This window comes from Triticum urartu, chromosome 1A, assembly GCF_056163025.1.
Source record: "Triticum urartu cultivar PI428250 chromosome 1A, HENAU_Tu73, whole genome shotgun sequence".
Taxonomy (NCBI): domain Eukaryota; kingdom Viridiplantae; phylum Streptophyta; class Magnoliopsida; order Poales; family Poaceae; genus Triticum; species Triticum urartu.
The window spans coordinates 513276613-513288076 of record NC_141873.1 but is presented as its reverse complement, the minus strand read 5'-3'; the positions used below and the strand labels follow the sequence as shown (position 1 = coordinate 513288076).

The following is an 11464-nucleotide window of genomic DNA, read 5'->3' as shown; positions in this document are numbered from 1 at the left end:
CAGCCTCCCCTCCTGTCTTGGGGGGCAAGTCTCCTAGGGGTGGGGGCACCGAAAACCCATCTAGGGTTCCCTCCCTGGCCGCTGCCCCTCCCCTAGATGGGATCTGAAGGGGCTGGCCCCCTCTCCCCTCTCCTATAAATAGTGGGGGTGGGAGGGCTGCGAGAAGAACGAGACCCTCCCCCTGGCGTAGCCCCTCCCTCCTCCAACTCTTCCTTCTCCTCCGTAGAGCTTGGCGAAGCCCTGCATGAATACCACAAGCTCCACCACCACGCTGTCGTGCTGCGGGGTTCTCCCTCAACTTCTCCTCTCCCGTTGCTGGATCAAGAAGGAGGAGACGTCCCCGGGCTGTACGTGTGTTGAACGCGGAGGCGCTGTTGTTCGGCGCTTAGATCGGAATCGACCGCGATCTGAATCGCTGCGTGTACGACTCCACCAACTGCGTTCTTGTAACGCTTCCGCTTAGCGATCTTCAAGGGTATGAAGATGCACTCCCTCTCTCATTTCTTGTATCTCCTAGATTGATCTTGGTGACACGTAGCAAAATTTTGAATTATTGCTACGTTCCCCAACAGTGGCATCATGAGCTAGGTCTATGCGTAGATTCTATGCACGAATAGAACACAAAGCAGTTGTGGGTGATGATTTGTTCAATTTGCTTACCGTTACTAGTCTTATCTTGATCCGGCAGAATTGTGGGATGAAGCGGCCCGGACCGACCTTACACGTACGCTTACGTGAGACTGGTTCCACCGACTGACATGCACTTGATGCATAATGTGGCTGGAGGGTGTCTTTCTCTCCCACTTTAGTCGGATCGGATTCGATGAAAAGGGTCCTTATGAAGGGTAAATAGTAATTGGCATATCACCATTGTGGTTTTGCGTAGGTAAGAAACGTTCTTGCTAGAAACCCATAGCACCCACGTAAAACATGCAACAACAATTAGAGGACGTCTAACTTGTTTTTGCAGGGTATGCTATGTGATGTGATATGGCCAAAAGGATGTGATGAATGATATATGTGATGTATGAGATTGATCATGTTCTTGTAATAGGAATCACGACTTGCATGTCGATGAGTATACAACCGGCAGGAGCCATAAGAGTTCTCTTAATTTATTTATGACCCGCGTGTCAATGAAAACGCCATGTAATTACTTTACTTTATTGCTAACTGTCGTGGTTCTAACTCTGACAGTGATGTAGGGGGTATGTATGGAGAGGCTAGATCTCAGCTATGGAGAAGTTGTAAACACACCAGGATGTACGAGTTCAGGCCCTTCACGGAGGAAGTAACAGCCCTACGTCTCGGTGCCCGGAGGCGGTCGATTGGATTATGGGTATGTGAATAACAAGGGTGCGAACCCCTGCTACCGAGGAGGGGGGTGGCTTATATAGATTTCGCCAGACCTCTCCCGCCCACAGTAATGCAGGGTTAAAATGCATTAAGACTGGGCGTTACTGGTAACGTCCCTAATAAAGTTCTATGATGACCATAAAGACTACTTAATGGCCGACCGTTTGCCTGCGGAGTGACTTTAGATCTCCCGGCAGTCGAGTGGTTGGCTTCGTAGTCGAGTGATGGCTTCCTGGTCGAGTGTCTTGAATCCGTCGAGTGGGATACCTTCAAGTCGATTGAAAGGTGACTTCTTCCAGGGATGTCCTTGGGTAGGGCTCTTAGGACAGGTCCATGCCCCTACCCTAGGTACATAGCTTCATCACTAACCGTTAGCCATATTAGTAGAAGTAATAGTTGGCGAGGCAACTTCTTGAAGACACGATGATAGAGATCATGATGATGGAGATCATGGTGTCATGCCGGTGATGATGGTGTTCATGCCGCCCCTCGAAGATGGAGATCAAAGGCGCAAGATGATATTGGCCATATCATGTCACTTTATGATTTGCATGTGATGTTTGTCATGTCTACATCTTATTTTCTTAGAACGATGGTAGCATAAATAAGATGATCCCTCGCTAAAATTTCAAGAAAGTGTTCCCCCGAATGGATCGAGGTTTGAGTGGGGAAGGAGTTGGGGGTCCTTCCGACTTGTTCTTAGCGTTATATGAATGTCTTGTACTGGATCAATCGTCACGGATGACGTTGTCAACTTCTTTCGGTCACCTTGATCCATTCTTGGTCTCTCGTCGAGTGAATTTCCTTACTTGTGAAATACCGAGTGCCGGCACGAGCGGGATCTTCAGTTTGATGGGTTGTTCTGCAGCTCGCGGATGTTGCGGGATTTGAATTTCGGGAAGCGAGCGGGACGGGGGCGACCGTAGTAATCAGATGGGATAGAATGGAAGCTCCTCGATTCCTGTGCCACCTTTTTTGCCACGTACCGCGCGCGTGCCTGTTGCAGGATTTGACGGGATCGCCTGGGCCTACTGGTCAGCCACTCGGAAGCGGCTCCTTATAAGTTGCCGGCTCGGGGCTCCCAAACAGTGTGCTCTCGTCTTCCCTTCTCCCCCCGCAAGGTCCTCCGCCACCTCCGCTCTCACCCTAGCGTCGTAGGTCCGTTCGAGCCTCGCCGGCGACGATGGTGAAGGACAAGACGTTGGCTTTGGAGCGCGCGAAGAAGGCGGCGGTGTAGGGGAAGGGGAAGAAGTCCGCTCGGGGCAGATCTTCCTTGAGGACTGCTCTGCCCAGGGATTGGATCCAGGGCGACTGGATGCCGTCGGTGATTTGGCAGGAAGATCTTGACGACATGGTCGAGGGGGGAGTCATTCCCCATGAAGCTGCGCATCTCCCGGGGAGAGAAATCGAACCCGAACCTCATGACGGTGAGTGCGTCCTCCTCGCCACCCATATCGATCACAGATTTTCTCTACTTCCTCATCCTTTTTTCCGGAGCTTTTTGAACTTCTTCGGAGCGCAGCTCCACCACTTCACTCCCAATTCCATCGTGTATCTTGCTGCTTTCGTTTCCTTGTGCGAAAGTTTCTTGGGTTGCCGCCCTCATTAGGGACTCTTTAAACACATCTTCACTTGCCGTTCCCAATCGGTAAAGAAAGCCAAGTCGAGTGACGAACGGACGCAAGTGATCCAGCTGTGCGGGGGCCTAGCGATCCAAATGAGGGGAAAAAGTTCTTTTCCATCTATCACTTTTCCCGAGTCGGTCTGTGGTTGGCAGTCGACCTGGTTTTATTGCCAAGACCAGGTGACCCCAGGGCAGTCGACTGGGCTTCCCCCTTTCTCTCTGGACCGAGCTCAAAAGCCTGCCTCTCTGAAAGTGCTGCCGGAGGAAAAGGCGCAAGTCAAGGTGCTGGTTGGTCGAGTGGTTCAGCTTGTCCGAGAGGGCGTGACTGGCATGGACTTGCTGGAGGTCTTCCTTCGGAGGCGCATCCAACCTCTCCAGGCTCGTGACCACCCGATGTGGCTGTACTCGGGTCTCGAGGACACCACTCGGATTCACCCAGAGGAGGTCACTAACGAGATGCTGGAAGGGTGGCTGTCGAGCATCACAGGGAACAAAGACAACCCCCGAGGAGCCAGGAGGGTCCCTCCGCTCGACAACTCATATGAAGTGGACCAGGTTTGACCTTGTGTTCCCGACTGAGATCTTGCTTTCTTCATTTGCTCTCTTTGAATCGGTCGACTGACTTTCGACTTGTCTGCTGTTCTCCAGGCAACTACAGAGATGTACTCGACACCCAACGGAGCACAGGAGCAGGCCGAGGAAGGGGAGGCGAGCGGAGGCGAAAGTGGAGACGAACAGGGAGAGTGGGAATCTGACGGCGAAGGAGAGGGAGACGACGACGTCGACTCCAGCGAAGAGGAGGAGGAGGAAGCTGAACCTCCCCGCTCGGAAAGGCGATCCAAGCTTACACACGACCCTGCGCGGGAACGTGGTAAGGCGACTGCTCCCGTTGGGCAGTCGTCGAAGCGCCCTCGGACCTCTTCTCCAGCGCCGACTGAAAACGCTCCCAAGCACCCCCGTGCAGCGCCGTCCAAGCCACCCAAGGCGCTGCCCAAGATGAGGATGACTGTCCCCACCATTTCTGGGTAATGATAGAACTTGTTCTCCTTTGTCGACCGTGGACGGATCCTTGGTCGATTCACTGAGCCAACTGACTGTCTTTCAAAATTTGCAGTGCTGCAACTTCTGAGATCTCCGCCAAGGACGATGATCAAGAGATGGAAGATGCTGTTACTTCCAACCCTGGTATGATTACTGATGTTCTGCCTTGAATCGACTGACGATTTCTCATAACTCTGGTCGATTGAATTTTTCTCGTAGCTCCTCATCATGTTATTAACCTCCCTGACGACGACGACGAAGCACCGCCGAGAGTGAGGCGGAACAGGAAAGCATCGGCTGGCGAGACCCCACAATCCACTCCGGCGCCTGAGGCCGTAGCTCGAGACGGTGGTGATACCACTCGGGCTTCTAAGACTTTCGCCATTCCTCTGACGAGTGTGCGGCCCTCGACGTCGACCGCAAATCCGCCTTCGCTCTTCGCCACACACCACGTCCCTGAGGACCAAGTGGGTGCAGCTAAGGAAGCTATACGCCAGGCAGGGATCATGATGGAGCAGGTCAAGGTGGTTCGAGAAGCCTGCCAAGAAGCTTATGACACGAGTTCAGCTCTTCAGAGTAACGTCCAGGTCAGTTGATTCACTGCTTGTTCTGTTAGGGTATGCTGTCTGAAGAATCTCTTTTCTGAAGATCTTTAAATCTGTACACCCACTGGGTGTGTCTATTAAGTCTTGGACGAGTGGGGGCACGCTTAGTGCACCCATTGGGTGTAGTCCCCGAGACTACGGTGGACTGCTGGCAGTCGACTGTAGTCTTTATATTGTGTTGCTGTAGTTGTACTTCTTCACTCGGTCTGGTCAGGCCATGTCGAATGAAACTATATCCGGTCGACTGCGGGCAGTCGATTTTTTTTTCAAAAAACCAGTGGGGGCATGCTGAGTGCACCCACTGGGTGTAGTCCCCGAGACTACTGTTGAATGTTTTTGATTCAGCTGTAGTCTTAGAAACGCCATCATTGTCTCTTGGTTACTCGGAAGCAACTTATCTTGGACCTCTGTCGACTGATTTTTGCAGAAATCATGTGAACTTGTGGCTCTCTACACTGAGTTGGAGAACAAACAGATCCAGCTCAACCTTGACTTGAAGCTTGCTCAACAGAACCTGCAGAAGGCGCGAGAAGAAGCAAAAGGTATGGCTGGTGAGGTTTCTCATTCTTGATGAGTGACTTTTCCTTTCTTGCCCGTTCTTGACGTTGAGCTCACTCGACGTTCTGTAGATAAACTGGAGGAAGCTCTGAAGAAGAAGGATCAAGATCTTGCCGAAGCGCAGAAGGAGGCCTTGAGCAAAACGAAGCTTGTAGAAGAGAAACTGGCTTCGGTCGGAACTCTTGAACAGGAGAACTCTAGACTGAAAACTGCTCTCGAGACAGCTAATCAAGAGGTCAGCCAACTGAAGAACGACAAGATGGTTCTGCACGACAAGGCGGGTGAGCTGGCGGGGAAGATGAACGATCTGGAGGCTTATCTCGGTGGACTCGCCAAGAAGTTGTTCGTCATGCTCGAAGGTAATTACTCCGACCCGGCTGTCTTGCAGTTACCAAGCCCGTGTAGGGCCACTGTCTTATTCTTGAATCGTGTTTGCAGAATTCTGCCAGAGCTTTGAAGAGGAAACCAGTCGAGTGGAGCCAGGCTTGGATCCCGCCAATTCTCTTGTGAAGGACGAGGATGCTATGAACGTGCTCCGACTAGAGTCTCGTGTTACCAGCGTTGTTGACTATCTTGCTCGGCTGAAGGTTGCAATGTCGCGGATCGACACATCACTCTGGCCTGGGACAACACTTCAGAATGACCTCGAGTCCCTGATGGATCGACTGAATGAAGTCCCAGGTCGAGTGGCGGAATGGAAGAAATCTTCTGCTAGATGTGGTGCTGATGTCGCTCTGTCTCTGGTCTGCGTCCATTGCAAGGAGGCACGAGAAGAAAAGCTGGCCGCCATCCAAGTCGCCAATACCAGGAAGCACAGCTTTCAAGACTTCATGGAGACTTTCATCGCTGCTGCTACTCGTATTGCAGACGGGATCGACTTGGACGAGTTCGTCGCCCCTTCCAGTCCTCCGCTTGAGGAATGAAAAACTTTTATGCTTCACTTTAAATTTGCCTCGGAATGCCGAGTGGATTTTGTAACCATTAAACTCTGTCGAGCCGAGGGCTCGAGTACTTTGATCTGAGGCCTGGGACCTTTAGGTCTTATCTGAACTTGATTTATCGTTGAATATCTTCATGGATGATCCGTCGAGTGGAACTCGATCTTCACTTGAAATAACTTTGCATTTGTGGTGCAGCTCTGAAGGAGAAGGTAGCAGTCGATTTGCACCTCATCGTCCTTGCGGATTGGGTTGCGTTCCGTACTTAGGCGAGCGCTGGGCTGCAGCTAAGCCCCCGAGTGGGAGGTCTGCTCTCCACTCGGTAGGATTTTTCAAACTTAGGCGAGCACTGGGCTGCAGCTAAGCCCCCGAGTGGGAGGTTTGCTCTCCACTCGGTAGGATTTTTAAACTCTTAGGCGAGCACTGGGCTGCAGCTAAGCCCCAGAGTGGGAGGTTTGCTCTCCACTCGGTAGGATTTTTTCAAACTTAGGCGAGCATTGGGCTGCAGCTAAGCCCCCGAGTGGGAGTCTGGCTCACCACTCGGTAGGATTTTTAAACACTTAGGTGAGCACTGGGCTGCAGCTAAGCCCCCGAGTGGGAGGTTTGCTCTCCACTCGGTAGGATTTTTAAACTCTTAGGCGAGCACTGGGCTGCAGCTAAGCCCCCGAGTGGGAGGTTTGCTCTCCACTCGGTAGGATTTTTAAACACTTAGGCGAGTACTGGACTGCAGCTAAGCCCCCGAGTGGGAGGTTTGCTCTCCACTCGGTAGGATTTTTAAACTCTTAGGCGAGCACTGGGCTGCAGCTAAGCCCCCGAGTGGGAGGTTTGCTCTCCACTCGGTAGGATTTTTTTCAAACTTAGGCGAGCACTGGGCTGCAGCTAAGCCCCCGAGTGGGAGGTTTGCTCTCCACTCGGTAGGATTTTTAATCTCTTAGGCGAGTACTGGACTGCAGCTAAGCCCCCGAGTGGGAGGTTTGCTCTCCACTCGGTAGGATTTTTAAACACTTAGGCGCGTACTAGACTGCAGCTAAGCCGCCGAGTGGGAGGTTTGCTCTCCACTCGATAGGATTTTTAAACAATTAGGCGAGTACTGGACTGCAGCTAAGCCCCCGAGTGGGAGGTTTTCTCTCCACTCGGTAGGATTTTTAAACACTTAGGCGAGTACTGGACTACGGCTAAGCCCCTGAGTGCGAGTCTGGCTCACCACTCGGTAGGATTTTTTTTACAAACTTAGGCGAAACGGATTCGCGGCTAAGTCACCCACTGGGGGATTTCGTACGCAAACAAAAGTGACAACAATCATTGTAACACTCTTGTCTTTGATAAAAACGAGCTGCAGAAGTTTTTCTTATTACATCTCAACCGAGAGAGAACTCAAGTGTAAAAGGGGCGGAGCAGTTCCGCATTCCAAGCTCGCGGCTCGTCGATCTGGCGATCAACATTGTAGAGGTGATACGCTCCATTGTGGAGGACTCTGGTGATGATGAAGGGGCCTTCCCATGTAGGAGCAAGCTTGTGTGGTTTCTATTGATCCACTCGGAGGACCAAATCTCCTTCTTGGAAGGCTCGACTCTTCACATTTCTGGCGTGGAATCGACGCAAGTCTTGCTGATAAATGGTCGATCTGATCATGGCCATTTCCCTCTCTTCTTCTAGGAGGTCGACTGTGTCTTGCCGGGCTTGTTCTGCTTCATCTTCGGTATAAAGTTCGACTCGGGGAAGTAGATCACTCGGCAGGACTGCTTCGGCTCCATAAACCAGAAAGAATGGAGTTCTTCTAGTCGACTGGTTCGGGGTGGTCCTCAATCCCCACAGAACTGACAGAAGCTCGTCAACCCAAGCACCTGCCGCGTGCTTGAGATCACGCATCAGTCGAGGCTTTAGTCCTTTGAGAATAAGACCATTTGCTCTTTTAGCTTGTCCATTCGACTGGGGATGGGCGACCGATGCGTAGTCGACTCGCGTGCCTTGCGAGGCGCAAAAGGCTCTGAACTTGTCCGAATCAAAGTTTGATCCATTGTCAGTGATGATGCTATGTGGGACTCCATATCTGAATGTTAACTCCTTGATGAAACTGATAGCAGTGCAGGCATCAAGATTCTTGATAGGTTTAGCTTCAATCCATTTGGTAAACTTGTCGACTGCCACAAGCACATGTGTGAAGCCGCTCCTGCCTGTTCTCAACGGGCCAACCATGTCCAGTCCCCAAACAGCGAATGGCCAGACGAGTGGAATGGTCTTCAGGGCTGATGCAGGCTTGTGCGACATGTTGGAGTAGAACTGACACCCCTCACACTTGTCGACTATCTCCTTTGCCATTTCATTTGCTCTTGGCCAGTAAAATCCCGCTCGGTATGCTTTAGCCACAATGATCCGAGAAGACGCATGGTGACCACAGGTCCCCGAGTGGATCTCATCAAGGATTATCTGGCCTTCTTCTGGTGTTATGCACTTCTGACCGATTCCAGTCGCGCTTTCTCTATACAACTGTCCCTTATGACTGTGAAGGCCTTGGATCGACGGACGATCTGTCGAGCCTCTTCCTCGTCCTCCGGGAGTTCTTTCCTTAGGATATACACGATGTATGGTATCGTCCAGTCGGGAGTGATTGCCAAGTCTTCCATGATTAGGTCGACCACAGCAGGAACTTCAACTTCAGTCGGATCTGTGGCGCTTTTCGGCTGCGGGACTTCTTCTGTAAAATGATCTTCTTGGACTGACAGTGAGTGGATGTGCTCCAGGAACACGTTGCTGGGAATGGCTTCCCTCTTGGATCCTATCTTTACCAAATCGTCAGCCGCTTGATTTTTCAGTCGGGGGATGTGATGAAGCTCTAACCCCTCGAATTTCTTTTCTAGCTCTAACCCCTCGAACTTCAACTTCTGACGTCCCACTCCTTCATCACCTGATTAACCACCAAATCTGAGTCGCCATAGACCATGAGGCGACAGACGCCGAGTGAAATGGCCATGCGCAACCCATACAAAAGTGCTTCATATTCTGCTTCATTATTGGAGGAATCGAAGTGAATCTGGAGAACGTATCTGAGATTATCTCCTCGGGGGAGACTAATACTACCCCAGCACCGGAACCATTCAGCATCTTAGATCCATCGAAGAACATGGTCCAGTGCTCCGAGTGAATTTGATTCGGAAGTTGCTGTTCAATCCACTCGGCGACGAAATCTGCGATTGCTTGGGACTTGGTAGCCTTCTTTGCTTCAAACTTGATATCTAGGGGAAGGAGTTCAATCGCCCACTTTGCCACTCGACCAGTTGCATCTCTGTTGTGCAGAATCTCTGACAGTGGGGCATCGCTGACGACTGTAATGGAGTGGTCAGAGAAGTAATGTGCAACCTTCTTCGTGGTCATATAAATCCCATATACAAGCTTCTGGTAATGAGGATATCTTTGTTTTGAAGGGGTCAAAACTTCAGACACATAATATACTGGGCGCTGAACTCTGAAGGCCTTTCCTTCTTCTTCCCGCTCGACCATAAGTACTGTACTGACAACTTGTCCCGTGGCTGCAATGTAAAGTAGCAGAGGCTCTTTACTGATTGGGGCAGCAAGCACCGGCTGGGTGGAGAGCAGAGCTTTGAGCTCTGCAAATGCTGCATCAGCTTCTGGAGTCCACTCGAACTTGTCAGACTTCTTCATTAGTCGGTAAAGAGGCAACGCCTTTTCACCGAGACGAGAAATGAATCGACTTAGAGCAGCCAAGCAACCTGTAAGCTTTTGGACATCGTGCACACGCACAGGACGCTTCATCCGGAGTATGGTACCAACTTTTTCAGGATTGGCGTCGATTCCCCGTTCGGAAACGAGAAAACCGAGTAACTTTCCACCTGGAACTCCGAATGTGCACTTTGATGGATTGATTTTGATATCATACCTCCCGAGGTTGGCAAAGGTTTCAGCAAGGTCAGTCCGCAGGTCGGAACCTTTCCGTGACTTAACCACAATATCATCCATGTATGCCTCCACATTCCGACTGATTTGAGTGAGTAAACACTTCTGAATCATCCTCATGAACGTGGCTCCGGCATTCTTGAGGCCGAACGGCATGGTGACATAACAAAAGCATCCGAATGGAGTGATGAAAGCCGTTTTGATCTCATCGGGTCCATACAGACGGATCTGATGGTACCCGGAATAGGCGTCTCGAAAAGACAATCGCTCGCACCCCGCGGTGGAGTCGACTATTTGGTCGATATGAGGGAGAGGAAAATGATCTTTCGGGCAGGCCCAATTCATATGTTTAAAATCAATGCACATGCGAAGTGACTTGTCCTTCTTAGGGACCATGACAACATTGGCGAGCCACTCGGAGTGGTAAATCTCTCGGATGAACTCCGCTGCTAAGAGCCGAGCCACCTCCTCGCTAATAGCTTTCCTCTTCTGGACGGCGGACCGTCGAAGATGTTCTTTCACAGGCTTGAATTTTGGGTCGACTCGTAGACGGTGCTCAGCCAGCTCCCTGGGAACTCCAGGCATGTCAGAGGGCTTCCATGCGAAGATGTCCCAGTTCTCACGGAGGAGCTGGACGAGCGTTTCTTCCTATTTGGAGTCGAGCATCGTTGAGATGTGAGTCGGGGCAGCATTGGAGTCGGTCGGGTGAATGTGGACTGGCTTTGTTTCACCGGACGACTGAAAAGCTGATTCTGAAGCAGGCTTCTTGGCTCGTAGCAATTCACTCGGATCAGCAGTCTTCTAGTACTCTTGCAGCTCGACCACCACCATCTGAGCATCAGCGATCTTTGATCCTTTCTGAAAACACTCTTTTTCTTTCTTCCGATTGCCCGTAACAGTGATCACACCTCTGGGGCCAGGCATCTTCAATTTGAGATACACATAACACGGTCGAGCCATGAAGTGTGCATAAGCTGGCTTGCCCAAAATAGCATGATAAGCACTTTGGAAGTCCACAACCTCAAATGTGAACTTTTCCTTGCGGTAATTCTTTGAATCACCGAAAACCACATCAAGAGAAATCTGGCCGAGTGATTGGGCTTTCTTCCCAAGAATGACTCCGTGAAAGCTCATGTTACTGGTACTGAGCCTGGACATCGGAATGCCCATCCCTTTCAATGTTTCTGCATATAGTATGTTCAGGCCACTGCCACCATCCATCAGGACTTTGGTCAGTCGAGTGCCTTCGACAACTGGGTCGACCACCAAAGCTTGCCTCCCAGGGGTGGCAATGTGCGTAAGGTGATCAGACTGGTCGAATGTGATGGCAGTCTGAGACCACTTCAGATAACTAGGTGTTGCCGGAGCAACCATATTCACCTCACGGTTAATGACTTTCAGTCGACTTTTGCTTTCGACATCAGCAAAAA

General features: G+C 51.0%; 1 protein-coding gene across 1 annotated transcript; it reads left to right on the top strand.

The window, feature by feature from the left end:
• Positions 1-3640: 3640 nt before the first annotated feature.
• LOC147992088 (uncharacterized) lies at positions 3641-4191 on the top strand. Its single transcript, XM_087538918.1, has 2 exons — positions 3641-4005; positions 4095-4191. Exons 1-2 carry the CDS (start codon positions 3641-3643, stop codon positions 4189-4191), a joined length of 462 nt encoding a protein of 153 aa, XP_087395044.1.
• The last annotated feature ends 7273 nt before the right edge of the window (positions 4192-11464 follow it).